At 42.0% G+C, this 17,423-nt stretch overlaps 1 protein-coding gene across 4 annotated transcripts in view; it reads right to left on the reverse strand.

The window, feature by feature from the left end:
- The window catches only part of hspa12a (heat shock protein 12A), a 55,424-nt gene that overhangs the window by 26,504 nt on the left and 11,497 nt on the right, over nt 1-17,423 (reverse strand). For all 4 annotated transcript variants that reach the window (XM_031300405.2, XM_036002855.1, XM_031300403.2 and 1 more), the window contains exons 2-4: nt 7,584-7,660; nt 5,243-5,370; nt 806-992 (exon numbers count right to left, since the gene is read on the reverse strand). In XM_031300405.2, coding sequence (XP_031156265.1) covers nt 806-992; nt 5,243-5,370; nt 7,584-7,660 — 392 coding nt within the window. The remainder of the gene's footprint in view (nt 1-805; nt 993-5,242; nt 5,371-7,583; nt 7,661-17,423) is intronic.

Raw genomic sequence — 17,423 nt, forward strand, 5'->3', positions numbered from 1 at the left:
TGTTATTCCTGATGGTTTTGGTGACCCAGTGACCTTTCCTCTTCTTCCGTGTTTACTCTTTACACCTCTGACTTCAGACACAACACCGAGTCATCCTGCCTGCAGAAGTTCTCAGATGACTCTGCCATTCTGGGGCGTATCAGTGGACAACAGAAGAGGAATGCAGAGGCCAGGTGGATGACTGTTGGTTGGTGCGGACTAAAAAACCTGCAGCTGAACTTAAGCAAGACCAAGGAGCTGATTGTGGACTGTAACTTCTGGCAAAGTGCAAAACATCTTTTTTAACTTATAACTTATATAATTACATTCATTTTGCACACCTTCTGGCAATTTGCACACTTGTATGCACATACATGTACATACATAAAAGTATGTTACATTTACTTATGCTAGTATTGGTTTTTGTACGATTGTTTGCACAGTGTGGTTCGTTCGTGTATTGCTGCTGTGACTTGGGATTTCCCCCAGGGATAAATAAAGTATCTATCACACAGAGGCATACTGCTGAGAGTAACAGCATCATCTAGATCATTTCCTGCAGAGAATTATGGGCAGTAAAGGACCGTGAGCCAACAGCCACTGGCAGAAATGCTTCCCACGTAGCAAGAAAAAAAGTCAGCAGCAGTGTGCTGCGTATCAGCTGAGGCCCCCCAAACAGCATCACAATACATAACACCGGACACGGTGTGACACTGAGTGATGAAGATGGAGTGTGCTTCTCCTGCTGCTTGGCATGCTTGCAAGAAGAGAAACCTGGAGAACCGCTTTTCATTTATTCACTGGGTGTGTATGTTTGTATCCTTACTGCGGTGGTGTGGAGCTTCATTTTGAATTTTTCCAGATAGAGCCAGTGTTTGGACTCGCTGGGGTCCAGGTCATGGTAGAAGTCCCGTGCCGCGTAGCCAAAACTGTGGAACTTCCTGTCTGGAGTCAGCAGGATCGTGGTTGGAGTCTTCTGATTGGACACACCAGGGTCCCCGCCTTCCCAACGCCTAGAAGGAAGTCAGTTATCAATACATGTACCATCCATCTGTATTTCTGCTTTTGTATTGATCAAATATAAACTTTTGGAATTGTTAGCAACTTAAACATGTCATCTGAATAATCATTTTGCTTGTGAAACCCCCCATTTAACAACCCGACTTTTCAGACTTTCCATCAATTGCACATGCAGTTTTGCATCTATTATGAGATGTATGCACTGTGAAAAGACTTGTAAACACTTTTATGAGGTTTAAATCATCAAATCAGTCATTAAATTCCATCAGAAAAACCAAATGAACTTCTCTTGTGGGCTAATTGAGCGAACACAGTATTTCTGGACAAATGGAGGGCAGCTATTATTAGTGTTATCTCTGTTCCTTGGGAGAGGTGTATGATGGGATTATGGAGGCCATCTCACTAAGAGCACCTGAGGTGAAGAGAAACTAATTTGTGAGATCTGGGAAAAAACTGGATGGGACAGCTTTTAGCTTTCAAAAAGCATGGGGTTGGTGGGATATCTCTTACATTTTATCTGAAATAAATACAATCCTTATGCTGCTGTTGTCGTGACTGTTGTGTTCTTTACTTCTTTGACTGCTGGTCTGGGAGAGGAATCTGCCTTCAGTTTCCTGTAGGTGCAGTGTGTGTTTCCGTATGTCCCATTGTTGTTTAGCCTATTCAGTAAATGTGAGCATCAATGTTAAGGCCGTTACACACCAACCAGACGGCCGACAGTTGGCAGAAAAGGCAGTTGGACTGATCAGTCTCCCTGAGTTGGTCCAAAAGTGCCTCGGAACACACCAAAGAGACGAGACGTAATACGTCTCCAAGGCGGAGCTAATCTGTATTGTCGCCCAAAAATAAAAACCGGCAGCTGATTGGATGAACGCGCCACGTGGGTCTGGTTTCTCCGAAAATTCAAAGACAGACTATCATGGCGGCTTGTTCAGAATACGATCTCATATTTTACTAAAATAGTTCACCGAAACGTGTTTCTGAAAACATTTTAAGAGAGAAATAGGCCGTGCAGTTGATGAATCTGTCTTCATTTCAGATCAACAAAGGTCAGTTTAAAAGATTTTTGTCAGATTTTGAGAGGCTTAGTCACGCTCATTCTGCTCCTCATTTCCGGGTGAGTCCAGACTGCCCTGTCTCCGACTGAACACGTCAGGTCGGCCAAAATGAAGGCTGACGGCTCCTCCAAAGGACGACGGCACGGAACGCACCGAACAGACTCGAGTCACCGACCTCACCAGACTGTCAGACGGCCGATTATCGGCCCGGTGTGTAGCTGCCATAAAGCAGAACTATACTGTTCTTTCATTTATTCATTTATATTATTTATTCATATTATTAAGTGTATTCATGTAATATGGATCTGTTGTTCTGTACCAGACACATTTTACCAGGAAGAAAATACTAGAAATAATTCTGATTCTGTGTTATGTGCAGTACATATAGCCCAGCACCCGTAAGGCGAAACTACAGAACTTTTGCTATACAGCGCTAGCCTGGAAATCCAGACCCAAATCCGAAAGATTAAAAGTCTGGCATTGAGTAATGAAAATGGCCCAACTCGAGGGGTGGCACCAAGCATGCATTTGAAAATCTCACTGCACGCCATTGGATAACACTATGACCAATCACAACAATACACGGGGTATCCAGAGCCCCATACGCTTAGCTACCAGCGGAGCTAACTGGTAGATTAAACTGTCATCATCTGTTTAGCTCGCCTCTATATATATATCAGATACACCGATGTGATTGGTGCAGCTCGGCTGAAAGGACATAGTTAATGAGCATCATTACTTGATGCCAGAGTGACTCACCGAGCAAATGCAATTGTGCTCTCGCGAGAACTCTGGATTTCCAGGGTAATACAGCGCCACAGTGACTGCTATAAAGCTATGGTATGATGGTATATCGCTAAAACATAGGACAACCAAAGAAGAGTCATGAACAAAGCAATATATCATTAGATGGCTAGTCTGGATCAAAGGAATGTGTATGTATTCCTCACAATTAATATTTGGAAACTTGCATCTCTGCGAAGAAGATTTGAAGTGATGAAATGAGGATCCAGCTTCCATCTCTAAATAGCTGTCAGCACCACGGACTGTTTTTCTGTTATGCCAAAAATCAGGTTCCTGCTCCGTTTGTTTCCCCCACAACAACTGAGGACAGCTGATGAATGCTAATGTTCAGTCTATAGGGCGAGGAATGTCTCGTAGCACACCAGCACACTCCCCACCCCTCTCATACAGCTTTTCGAAAATTCCTTGCTAGAAACTAAAAACCTTCCCACTGACACGACACAGGCGGCCACCGTCAAAACAGTCTTTGTTTGATTCCAGCAGAGGAGGGACTCACCCAAACTAAATAATCAGGGGGATCTGGAGCTGTTTTCACAGCAAATCTAGTAGCACTGAGTGAAAATATCTGATTCCATCTCATCTAATGGTTAGAGTTAATGACCGGTGTCAGCGACGAAGCCTTGCGGCTGCGTTTCCATGAAAACTGCTCTCACGTGGGTCCCGTGGAATATGACAGTATATATGACAGGAAAATAAGGGCAACATTTTTATTTGAAAATTTGCAGATGTACATTTGCACTGATATTGCACACTGTTCTTTCAGAGCTGAGTTTAGGGAACACTCTCGTCATAGATTTAACCATTTATTGCAACAAATGGAAATACAGTTATGCTTGCCGCTGATTGCTACGCTCTTGATAATGCTCCCTGGACCAGCCAAGCAGCATGCTAAGCTTAAACAGGGAGCACCATGCTGAAACACCATTGGGTATAAGGACTCTGAACTAGGAATGTGGAGGCTGGGGTGGTGAAGGCAGCAGGTGGAAGCTTTTGCCAGCAGCAGTGAGGAGGGAGTCCCATTTAAAAGGACCACCTTGATGTGAGGATGGCTGTGATTGGTGTGTCTCTGATAGGAATGATAATTCAATCAGTGGGCATATGGAGTAGATGCATGAACTAACGCTAAGCTTAATTTAGATTAAACCACGTTCACTTCTGTATGACAAAAGTCACTGGCTGCGTTCCCACGGAAACCACGATCAAGTGGGTACCGCAAAATATGACAGCTACAGTAGCTTAGAAAATAGCGATATAGGGCACTAAATTTGATAGATGTACTGTTTATAAGACAACAAATGAGACAAGTATTAGGCCAGCTAGCTAGTGCACCCCACGGTACCTCCACCTCGAACCACGACGCTTATCAATATCACTTCTCCATCAGTCAGGACCAAGATCTGATCATAATTACACTTGTCCTTTCCATAAACTGTCGTTGCTTTAGCCTATTATTTCAGTCTCAACCCTGGCAGTGGTAAGCCATCGTGAGAGCAAATAAAAAATATAAAGACATAATTCAAACTGATGTGTGGCATTGGTAACACACGGCTCAACAAGCCGACAAATAGTCTGTAATTCACTCCGCTGAAAGATACCATCAGGGAATGTTAACGGGGTTGTCGCTCTCTAAATGTTTTAACGCACCTAGCTCCACTTCTCTTCTAAGAACGGTGACGCCGTTATCAATCGAGTATTGATTGGTCAGTAGGTGGAGCTTTAACACCGGTTGATCTCTAATCTCCAACATACCATAATGCTCCCGAGCAGGTTAGGTGTTCAGCTTAAGTTACCACGGCGATGTAACACGGTAACAAGTGATCCACCGTCGTGATCCACAAAACCCTAGGTTGAACCTGAAGTTACCTCGGTAACGCCAAATCTTGCTTCGTAGTACAGGCCTGGTCTGTAAAGTGTCTTGAGATAACTCTTGTTATGATTTGACACTATAAATAAAATTGAATTGAATTGAATTACTTCATCAGGAGGAGAGTAGACATTCAGTAGTCAACTGTAGCAACTCAAATTCATCTAGTGCAAAGCCCAGTGCCAAAAAAATAAAAGAATACAGAAATGAAATAAAACAAAATGGATCTAACTCTGGCAGAAAGTTACTGTATGTGTTCATGTCGGACTCCAGTCCTTCACAGTCAGAAGCTGATTGAGAAAATGCCTTTTTTAGGGCCTTTTAAAATCTGTTGATATGACCAGTCCATTAAAAAAAAGCAATGCAAAAAAGTAATTTCAGTTGCAAACTATTATCATTTTTCTTAATTGTATTCAGACAAGATAGACTACTATCAGCAAAGTCCATATGTTGCTGCAGCTCCGGCCCATCCCCACACTCCTTGTCTGTGAGTGTCTGCATTGCAGTGCTGGCCTACCTCATAGTGTGAATGCACTCTGGCTCCTTAGTGAAGGCGTAAGCATAACCGCTGGACGTGGTGCCAAAGTCAATGGCAACCACCACCACGAAGGACGGCCCTGACGGGACCTGGTCTGTGTCGTTTTGCTGTACAGAGAGAAGATATAGAGTTTGACAGGGTTAGAGTCAAGATTCAAGATTTTTATTTGCCATTTGTGCATACACCAAACAGTCCAGGCACAGAGGAATTCTTGTGCAGGCTTTTTGAGTCAAGTAAAAAAGTAAATAAATTCAAATATAATAGGACAAAAAAACTCAGATACTATACAAGACTGCAACAAATACAACACATTATGAATACTGCAGGTTATAAACACTATGCGCTATGCTGGGTCTGTGACAACTGCATTTGTCACGAGAATGTTAGGACATGTGACAATGACATATGATGAGACAAGCTGATTGATTGTCTACCACAAAAAAGTTACACACACACACACACACACACACACACACATTTAGGCTGTAACAAATGCAGCCATCAACAGCAACATTTTAAAAGCAATCACTGAAGAACAACAATTGATCCAGATCAATAACATCAAACATTTCAAAATAACAAAAGTAGCATCACTTCTTAACACGGACATGAACACATGCAGCAGCACTAACATATTTACAACTCATTCCTGCATGTCTAGAGTCCCTGGTTCTGTATTTGGTGGCCTGTGTCCTATCATGGTTTGTTGCTGCAGTGACCCCATCTGGCCCTCATGCTGTGCTCCTCTAATATTGTTATGGAATAGATTAGACATTGTAGTTGTAAACAAAATGTTTTGTCAAAAGATGAACAGATTCAAATAAAAGAAGACTGTGAGAAACCTGTGCTGAGAGACTACTGTAGGGCTGTAAAGGGTCTTGCATTTGTGATGGAACACTGACCTCTACAGCTACAGCTACTGGCGCCATACATCAGCATTTACGACAGAAAGTTCAAGCTTTCCCTCAAGTTACCAGCTAACCAACGCTAGTTGTAGCTAGCTAGCTTGGTTGGTAGAACCAGAGAATTTCTAATAAGGGAAGAAGTTCCACTCTCTTGTTACTTCCGGCTTCTGAACTGGTTGCAGTTCCACTCAGGTTCCTATGAGGGCGCTCACAGGCGAGTGCAGAATGAATGGGACTCTATGGAGCTATACCCCTCAAAATCCACTTTTCTCAGGATATCATTTTTTGTCTAGTAATTTGGATGTTGCATTCGAAAGGGGAGGCTAAGAAAATACACACTGCTGGGTGTTAGATTTTTTAAAGTGGCTTTTTTGTTCTAAAAAGCCTTTTAAAATGTCAATGACGTCATACCCATATACGGCCAAAGATACTGCTTTACGGCAAGCTCTGAGTCGCTTCCTTTTTTCTCTTGAGGCATCGACAACACAGCTGACAGGTTAGACTCTCCCTGTTAATACTACACAGCTGACAGGTTAGACTCTCTCTGTTAATACTACACAGCTGACAGGTTAGACTCTCTCTGTTAATACTACACAGCTGACAGGTTAGACTCTCCCTGTTAATACTACACAGCTGACAGGTTAGACTCTCCCTGTTAATACTACACAGCTGACAGGTTAGACTCTCCCTGTTAATACTACACAGCTGACAGGTTAGACTCTCCCTGTTAATACAACACAGCTGACAGGTTAGACTCTCCCTGTTAATACTACACAGCTGACAGGTTAGACTCTCCCTGTTAATACAACACAGCTGACAGGTTAGACTCTCCCTGTTAATACAACACAGCTGACAGGTTAGACTCTCCCTGTTAATACAACACAGCTGACAGGTTAGACTCTCCCTGTCTATACACATGCTAGAATGAGGTTTGCTAATGTTTTAAAGACCACGCTGAAATATTCACTCTAACATTCTGGTTCTGCTTCGGATGCCGTCAAGCGGGATCTTACTCGTTCATTCAACTTTCACCCTATAATCCATGTTGAACTTGCAAAAACTACAATCAAATCTGAGATTTCTCAACGGCAATCAGGCAAAAGAGACAAATTTAGCCGTCTAGCTCCATAGAGTCCCATTAATTTTGCACTGGACCGCGATCACCCCCAGTGGTACTCTGGTACTGCAACCAAATTTGGTACAATGGGGCTGAATAGGGAGTGAACAGGCTCTCCGTAGACGGGCTCTGGTAGAACGCTGAACAGGACATTTTTAGGCAACCAAAATGTCCCAGTTAACTTTGCTAAAGTGAGAACACACAGTGAGAGAGGGTCAGAGTTTAAGATGAAAACACTGCACAGGGGATACAGAGTAACAGTAGGTCCAGAAATGAGTCCATAAGAGAATTAAGCCACCTGAGTATGTGAAGGAGACAGCGGGGTGATTCCAGGGTCTCCCATGCTCTTTGCTGGAGAAGGATTAGCCATCGCATCTGTAGAGAAAGACAGAAAGATATTCATGTCACAATCACACACTGTACCTTTTTCATCTTGCATGTTCCATTATTCACGTTATTTATTTGGATGCTTACTTATACTATACTATGATAAGACAATATTTCCTTCTGGAACTTATGTTCGAAAAAGTATGGGTCCTTTTATGTCGATGACTAGTCAATTACGTGTTCACAAAATCAGATGTTCTTTTTAAATGGAGAGCATCCCTGTGTGTGTGTGTGTGTGTGTGTGTGTGTGTGTTTATTTTCATTGTCAATTAATCTGATTATTCTCTTGATTTTTTTAATTAATGGTTTTGCTCACAAAATGTCAAAAAATAGTGGAAAGGCCTCATCATTTTTCTTTAAATTCCTTTTTTGACTGGACCATGAATCCCAAACCCCAAGATATTCATATATTTGCTATCATATATGACAGCAGCAAATCATCTTTTCTGAGAAACTGAAACCAGTGAATACTGCCATTCTTTTTTTTTTTTTTAAATGACTGAATCAATTGTCATAAATAGTTGTAGTTTCTGTTGATCCATTGATAAATGAATTGACGAATCATTCCAGCTCTAGTCCAGAGTGACTGGAGTAATTTAACCTTTGAGGTGATCTGGTGTCACCTTAATCCTCCTGGAGAACAGAGGATCAACTCCTGAACTGTCGGTCCTATCAGAACAGCTATTTAGTGGTACCCTAATTCAAATAGCATAATTATCATTTCCAGCTTACCAGGAACAATTTAGCTAAAGCAGTGACTGAAATCAGCTCATGACTTTGAGCACAATGCTATAAACACACTTAGTAGAAATGTGAATGAAACAGAGCCAAACAAGTTGCTATCAAGGCTGATTGGTAAATTGGCTAAAATGTTTTTGGTTTAATCCCTGTAGCTGCCAGGAGCCTTTTCCATCAAACAGTCATGGTGACTGAGGAGGCCCAGAAACACAGAGGCTCGGCCCAGCTGGGGAGCTGGAAATCTGGAAAGTCTCAGGCTGTAAATGTCTGAGAAGTGAAAGCTCATTTCCTGGTGCAGAGCTGCAGACTGACAACATTTACTCCATTCAAAAAGCAGAAAACATCCTTTGCACCGGTCTTTAAAACACAATGACATTTCAATTGAATTGTAGATTCTATCCCCATTTGCTACCATCATTTTCATTAGTCTGGCTTAATAGCCTTCACAGAAAGTGTTCTTTGAACGCACACAATAATAATACTCCCTCGACGTATTGTAAGTGTCTGGCAGAATCGTCTCACGACGGGACAGCACGTTATCCATCCTATTTTTCCACCTCGCTCACCCTTTTCTCTTGTCCACCCCCCTACGGAGTGGATGAGTGGTCTGAAGACCCATAATACACTTTGTCAGGCAATTACGGTGCAGAATTACAGACCACCTGTGGCTACAATCCATCTAGCCACCATCCAGCAGCCCACTCCCAAAACCACCTCTACAACCTTGAGTTTTTATTCCCAACAATTGCCATAAAAATAAAATCCCGATTAAAGAAGTAAAGTGATTGCTCTTGTAGTGAATAATATCTCAAGTGCTGTATTACTGAAGTTTGGCTGAGGCGTTCTTTGTAATTGTGCTAGCTCAATATGTTTACCTCCATGGAAAAAGACATGTCATTACAGAGTTTCTGAACAGGCAGCTGTGCATTGTAAGGGAACTGCTTATCTACTACTTTGAGTCTTTCAATCCTACTTTTAATTCAATACAAAAAGGAATGGGAGATAAAGTCATACCAATCAATAGTGTGTACAGCCACTTGTTTAAAGCTGTAAAACCTTAAAATTATTGAACAATCCACAAAAATATAGTAGAATAAATTTGGTCCCTGCTTCGTTCTTCTCTAATTTGTTGGGAAGTCAAACCTGTCTTTTTTGTGGTAGATCCTAAATTGGATCTGCTAGAATGGTCAACCTAGTTAGGATTAGACATGGGGAGAGGGGATTGGTTGGGGCGAAGGTACGAATACCAGATTAAGCCAATCAGAGGCAGAATAAGGCGGGCCACTAGGCATGTCTTTGACGTCGACACATCTAGCGGATCCGATCGAGCATTTACCCTTTTATGTCTGGGTAAAGGTGCTGACAAACAAGTCGGCCATCGGTCCAGGTGGTGAGCTAGTTTTCGCTGTGTGTCACGCACCGTCGCTACTTGTCGTCCCCTTAAACAGCTAGCGACTGCCGCTCTGTAGCACAGAGCTCTGTAGCCGATGTCACGTGACCATCGAGGGGTCTCCTAGTTTTTGTAGGTTTTAGTGTGCATAACTTTTTGTACAATATCATACGAACCTGTTCATGAGAATGCGTTGAGCTCACAACATGAACACCCCCTCCGCCCCACTTGTCATAACAACCATAATATTCAAGACAACGCACCAAAACACCAACAAAACAGTCAGCTGTAAACCAAATAAACATAAATACTGACCAATGTCAAAGATAGTTGTTCCCAGCAGTCACTTAGACACAAAAACATAGGAAAATAGGGTCCAGGATGAAAAGAAAAACAAAGTTACCCTTTAATGAGACCCTAAAAACATGATTTGTTACATTTTGTGGGGGGAGGTCTCTGTTATACTGACAATATGCTATTTTTGCAATGCATTTCTATTTTTCTGTGGCTGTATTCAGAACCGCCAACTACATACTACAGACGAACGCAGTATGTAGTACCTACTGCATACTGCGTAAGACAGCAGTATACATATCTACCTGTGTTTCTTCTCTGTCTCTCTGCTATTTTGTAAAGGCAAATATGTCTAAAATATAATAGCAGTATTTGAAATGGTCTAATCCTCAACATTTGATACTTGCAAGTTGACTGTATAACAGCATTGCTTAACCTAACCTACACTTAGCAGCATAGATGAGGGCATCCCGGGTCCGGTCCCTGTTCCACACATTGGAGAGGCATGAGTCAAATTAAACTGGAAATGTTGTATTCCTTTGAAAGCCTGCTGAACTCATGTTGATATTGCAGCACTGTCTGTGCAGCTGAAAAGGATGTGAAGACTCTTATTTTCTCTCTTCTCAGCAGGAGCATTGACTTCCTGTTGCCTCGCATTCCATCTATTCCCCAAACGACTAGCTCAGAGGCCTGAGCCACTAGAGCATGTTAGTAAAATGATCAGGCACTTAACTAAAAAAAATCAATCAGTCTAAGTACAACTGAAAACAGGTTCCTTGGAGTTTAAAAGGCTCACATCAGTAAAGGTCAGTCTTCAGTTTTCTGATGACATTGTTGCGTCCTTTGATCTGTTGGACTAAGGTCACGTTACCAAGGGTCTGCCTGATGAAAAGAGCAGCTAATCCAATACATGCTTTTAGCCTGCACCCAAGGGAGAAAGTAAGTCACCAGCAACATTTTAGTAACCATTACCCAAACAGCAGGCGTCCCACCACCAGAATAGATAGCAGTCCGGTAAAAACCATTGTACACCTTAGAACTTAAATGACAAAGCCAACTATCCCCTCTCAATATCTAATCTGATTATTTACTGTAGCCTATGTTTCCATTAGATGGCACCACATGAGTGGTAGCCTGTTGCAGCAGCTCTGAGCCTTTTTGTACATTTTTCTTTTGAGCTGCTGTAGCACAGGAATATCCCCAGTGTGGGATTAATAACGTCTATCTTATCTTATCTTATTAAAATGTGCAAGTTTGAAGGTAGTTTCAAAAATGTCAGCAAGAGGTTGTCGTTAAAATATGTCCATATCGTGTAGACCAGTATTTATTCAAAGCACTGTACATTTGTTGCATTTCCTGTAACTGCTTCACAATAAAAGCCTCCTGCTAGGTTGCCAGGAGAAAGGTTTCAGTATTTACTGTGTAGAATTACGCCGGAAACACTGAAGCGCTGCAAATAGCCACAAAGCAGAGCTTTTCTCATTTTGGCAGCCATGTTGTCCAATCTGTCCGGCCACACCGGCTGTGATCAGGCGTGGAGCGGCCGGCCCACATGCTGCAGCGATTGTTTCGGCGTCTCCTCTATTTCTTCCGTGAGCCGCAAGCGAATGTGTCAATCAAGGCAGGTAATCACATACGGGAAGGCCACAGTGCAGCTGGATACTTTACAAAATAAAACATCCAGGTTTATGGTGATTTTTGGTCCTGACTTCTCAGCTGTGTCTATGCGCGTCCGGTATGAAGCGGACTCGCGATCAGGCTATTCGTGGCGCTTCCGCGTGCAGAAAGTCAATAGTATACAGTTGGCTTGCATTTATTTTAAATGCTTTTGGGGGTCGTATTTCAACGAGTTAGAATAGTAAAATTTTAATACTTTTCATATCTAAACATTATAATGAATCTATAGCTGTTTGGGGCCCTTTTACCTCGGGCCTCCTGGTAGTTGCCTACATGCCTTGATAAATGTCTGCTCTTGGTGTTTTTTTCCCTTGAACCACTGGGACTTCGATATATGGTGCAACTATGTCAGTGCACATGAACTGCTCAGGACCTAAGGAAGCTCAGTACAAGATGAGCAGAGCGAGATGATGAGCTGTGATGAGATGAGCAGTTCTCAAAAGCAAGCAGCAATACCACAGGCCAAGCAATCGGCTTGTTCTGCACAGGCATGATTTGAGCAGACACTGCACTAGTCTAGTTAAATATATAAAATGTGCATAAACTTGTTAATAAAGACACAGAGAATCTTGGGTAATCTTGATAGACAATGGAAGCCTGTTTGAGAAGACAGTGGTGTCTAAGACTGTGATGAACACAGAGACAGATACAAAGCAAAGCACCAACTGTTACCTACAATAGCAGAAGAAGAGCCTCATTAAATTCACTGCAGCAAACTGAGAGGCACAAACACAACACAATACACCATCAAAGAGCCACATTCATAAGGGCGAGGGCAAAAGGAGTTTGGGAAGAGAATGTGCTGTTTCTTCTTCCCATGTGAGGTCTCATTCATTCATGCCATGCAGAGAGCGATTCTCCCCCCCCCCCCCCGACACAGACACACACTCAGACACACACAGACACACACACACACACACACACACAAACTCCTCTGTCCCCGCCTAACTGCATCCACTTGGCCATCAGCCCAGACACAGTGCAGAGAAACAGCCTGACAACAGCTGCAGCCACTACACACACAGACAAATCTGCATGCACTGTCACATCTACACACAGATCTGCACAAATGGTTTTTTGAGGACGAATGACCAACATATTTTTTAGAATAAAGCTGCCAAGAGCTTGCAGATACTCAATACTTACATCTAATCATTTTTATGCATTTATTCTTAATTGTTGACATGGTAGATAAAGCCTCTGAAACACCCGAGGATACTTAAACCCATGCCGAAAGTGCTGTGCCATACCAACGAAATTTTCTCACACTGGGGCTAGGCAATATATCGATATTATATCTGTATCATGATATGAGACTAGATATCGTCTTAGAAGTGTTGTCTTTCCCTGGTTTTGAACGCTGCATTACAGTAAAGTGATTTTTCTGAACGTACAAGACTGTTCTAGCTGTTCTATTATTTGCCTTTACCCACTTAAACATTATTTACACATTGAGGCCCGGATTGGCTAACCGGGAGCACCGGGAGAATTCCGGGTGGGCCAGTCTGGTTTTTGGTCGCAGCGGTGTTCAGTCATGGTACTGGGTTGAAATCATAGTTGAAATATATCAGGGATGCTGTCCCTAGGCTGCCTGGACTCACAGCCCACTCTTTTCATTTATTAGTTTTTTAGTTAGACAATATAACCACTTTCTAGGCCCATATGTTACTAGTGACTTTCCTTTTATCATCAAAAGTGTATGTAAAAGTAATGAAAGGCAATAGGATGAAAGTAATATGAAATATTATTCAAATTTGTATTTATTCTTTTATTTCATTTCAAGGTTTGTATATCTGTGAACACTTATCTGCACAGAAAATAGATTCTGATATTGTTGAACATCATTGTGTTGTTGTATAAAAGGTAACTGTTCTAATAAATCTACATTGTGAAGCAACTCTTACTGTATTTGCACTGAATTGGTTTGGAGACACTACCTTATTTAATCAATAAATGAATAAATATTGTTGTATCTCTTTTCGGTGTTGTAGTTTGTAGACGGTCCCTAAGCATTTGTCTTGCCGTCTCTATCTTAGATATCTTTTACCCAAATTTCAGTACCCCTATGTAATGTTTATCAGGATAGAATATGTATAGTCCCTTATTAGTCAAAATAGATTCAATAGAGTCAAGACCAAGCCATGATTAAGTGTACAGCACAGAGCACAACACATCTATGTTATGTGTATGAACTGCTGTCTTTTATTCTCTGCTGGCTGTAGAAAGAATTGCTCCAATCGGGGATAATGAAGTTTACTGACTTGACAACACATCTATCGGACCTGTAGGAACTCCAGCCCCATTTCTGACCTCAGCACTCTGTAGGTTACTCTGTGATTCGCTCACGTAGCTTTTTATTATAGCTTTTATATTAGGGGAAGGATAAAAGGTAACTGTTCTAATAAATCTACATTGTGAAGCAACTCTTACTGTATTTGCACTGAATTGGTTTGGAGACACTACCTTATTTAATCAATAAATGAATAAATATTGTTGTATCTCTTTTCGGTGTTGTAGTTTGTAGACGGTCCCTAAGCATTCGTCTTGCCGTCTCAACACCAGAACTAAACAGAGCTAAATTAGCACACCTTTCATGCCTTTCTGTCACATCTACTGCAGTCAGATTCACTGTGTTCACTCAAAAGGAATCACTTCACATGGGTAGGCTCTTGTAATGACATTTAGAACATGTTAAGAGGCTAAAAGCACGTTTAAAACCTGCCCTGTTTCAGCCTCCTGGGTGCTAACTCTAGCAGGAGGATAACACGGTGTAGGCAGCACCGATTGGTTTCGTTTTTCTCACTACTGACAGCACTCCACATTTAAAAACAACAGAGCTACGGGTTAAACTCCACCGGAATTCTCCTTTAAGACAGACCAATAGTTTGATTCATGACTGCCTATCAGACTTTTGAACCATTCTTTTTCTCTCATACCAACAGTGTTGGGGAGTAACGGAATACATGTACCGCCGTTACGTATTGAGAATACAAATTATGAGTAACTGTATTCCGTTACAGTTACAATTTAAATAGTTGGTATTTAGAATACAGTTACATTGTTGAAATCAATGGATTACATGACGATACTTCTGTTTCACAAGTTAATTCACTCTCGCAACTCCATGCATTTCCCAGAAGCACCAATATGAAAACGAAAAAATGAGCTATTTGCGTGATCACTGATAGAGGTAGAGATGGAGCCGGAACCGGCACAACAGAGCCAGGGCAGGAATGCGTTTCTATCTTGGAAATTCAAACAGCATTTCACATTAAAGAAAGAGAAGGGAGAATGAACTATAACTGTGCAGCCTCTGCTTGCCAGCAACCAAACTCCTTTCAGCGTCCAAATTCCTCCACCTCCAACCTGGAGAAGCATCTTAGAGAGAAGACACACCAGCCCGATAATCCGGCGTCGGACCGTCTGGCGAGGTCCGTGACTCGAGTCTGTTCTGTGTGTCCCGCGCCGTCCGAGGAGCCGTCGGCCTTCATTTGGGCCGACCCGACATGTTCAGTCAGAGACAGGGCAGTCAGGACTCACCCGGAAATGGGGAGCAGATGAGCCGCTCAAACAAAAATCTTTTAAACTGACCTTTGTCAATCTGAAATGAAGACAGATTCAGCAACTGCATGGCCTATTTCTCTCTTAAAATGTTTTCAGAAACACGTTTCGGTGAACTATTTTAGTCCAATATGAGATCGTATTCTGAACAAGCCGCCATGACAGTCTGGCTGTGAATTTCCAGAGAAAAAAGAACCATGTGACGCGTTCGTCCAATCAGCTGCCGGTTTTCATTTTCTGGGAAATAATCAGACTGATACAGCTGACTGATATTGATATTGCTGCTGCTGCTATGGAGACGTATTACGTTTCGCGCACGTGCAGAGCATACGCTCAAGTCGGCGTCTCCTCAGTGTGTTCTGAGGCATTTTTTGGACCTCGGGGACCCAACTGATCAGTCCGACTGGCTTTTCTGCCGACGGTCGGCCCGTCTGGTTGGTGTGTCAGGGCCCTTAAAGTACTTTACATTCTCCTACGTACTGATTTACTAGCCCCAGAGCTGTTGAAAGACTGACTAGCCCCATTTGACATGCTAGCTAACGTTAGCTAAAATTAGCTCGTGGTAGCTTAGACTGCGGTTAAATTTTTGTAGTATGCAGTTTGTGACTACAAATACAAAAATCTATCTGCTTGTTCAGCCAGTTGGAACAGAAGCACACCCCAGAATAGGCCTGTTTAAAAGCTGTATGTGATGGCCACATTCCTACACTTATAAAATGCAATTCAACGTGGAAGTAATCCAAGTATTCAGAATACATTACTCAGATTGAGTAACGTAACGGAATACGTTACGAATTACATTTTTGGGCATGTATTCTGTAATGGAATACTTTTTGAAAGTATCCTTCCCAACACTGCATACCAACTACCTTCATATTCACTTCACATTTCCACATCAAAGTAGCCAGACAGAGTGTTGGGCTACTTTTAGTGAAACAGATGTTCAAAAGACCCAAAGTGGTGCGTTGTTCATTACAACAAAGACATTTAAAGAAAACAATGCACAGAAACGTCAGACAGAAGGACAGAGAGAGTTCTTGGAGAGGGCAGAGCGTTTTGGTCACACTCTAAGGAAATGCTTTAAAACTCTCTGTTGAACAATGGCTTTCCTTCCTGCCTATCTGAAATGGAAAAACTGATAATAGCAAAAGATTTGCTCGACAATCCCTGATTAGGCCTACTGAAGACAATTCTCTTAACCCAAACTAGACAAAAATAGATCACTATTGTGCTGACATCCAAGCCAACACGTCATTATCTGCAGTAGTCTTTGCCAACACACATGTATGGTTAACTGTCACTGATTTTTGGTATTGGTTTGTCCAGTGTTCTCTTATTATAATAATAATAATAATAATAATAATAAGCTGTATTAGCATCTAAAACATTCAACACAACTCTCGCAGGGACAAACATAAATGTACAGTTGCACATTTAAAGCACGCAAACAGTACATTTGCACTGCTGCACTGGTATTTTGCTTATTAGTTGACTGAATAATAATAATAATCACATACATAACATAACATAGCAGGGACAGATACAGCATGACATGAAGGAGAGGAGAGGGGAAAAAAAGCAACTCTCAGACTATCCTCATAAAGATAAGAACAGTCTGGGAACACGAAAAAACACCTCAGCACGTAAGCACGCAAACAGTACATTTGCACTGCTGCACATAACATAACATAACATAAATGTACAGTTGCACATTTAGCGGCGAAGGCGTGGGACTGGGGATAGGGTAGGGCGGGGGGGGGTATTGTATCACATACCTTCATGTTTCAGATCTGATTCTGCAGCCATGCTTTTCCTGGGGTGTGTGCATATTTTAACAGCCTATGAATTATTCAGCAGTGAGGATGTATTCACAGCCAAGCAGTGCAGCTTCCCATTTTAAGGTTACATATTTGTCCAAGCTGAAAGGCAGCAGATAACTAAAAAAAAAGCATTTACTATTTAATTCTGCTTCATACTCACTAATAACTCATCAGGTTGCCGTTCTGTCCTGTGCTGTGAACAGCAGATGAACAGATATCAACTAACGATTCTGCAGAGGTATTGTAGTGGCAGGGCTGTAGGCAGGACTGC

The sequence above is a fragment of the Sander lucioperca genome, chromosome 7 (assembly GCF_008315115.2).
Source record: "Sander lucioperca isolate FBNREF2018 chromosome 7, SLUC_FBN_1.2, whole genome shotgun sequence".
NCBI classification, from domain to species: Eukaryota; Metazoa; Chordata; class Actinopteri; order Perciformes; family Percidae; genus Sander; species Sander lucioperca.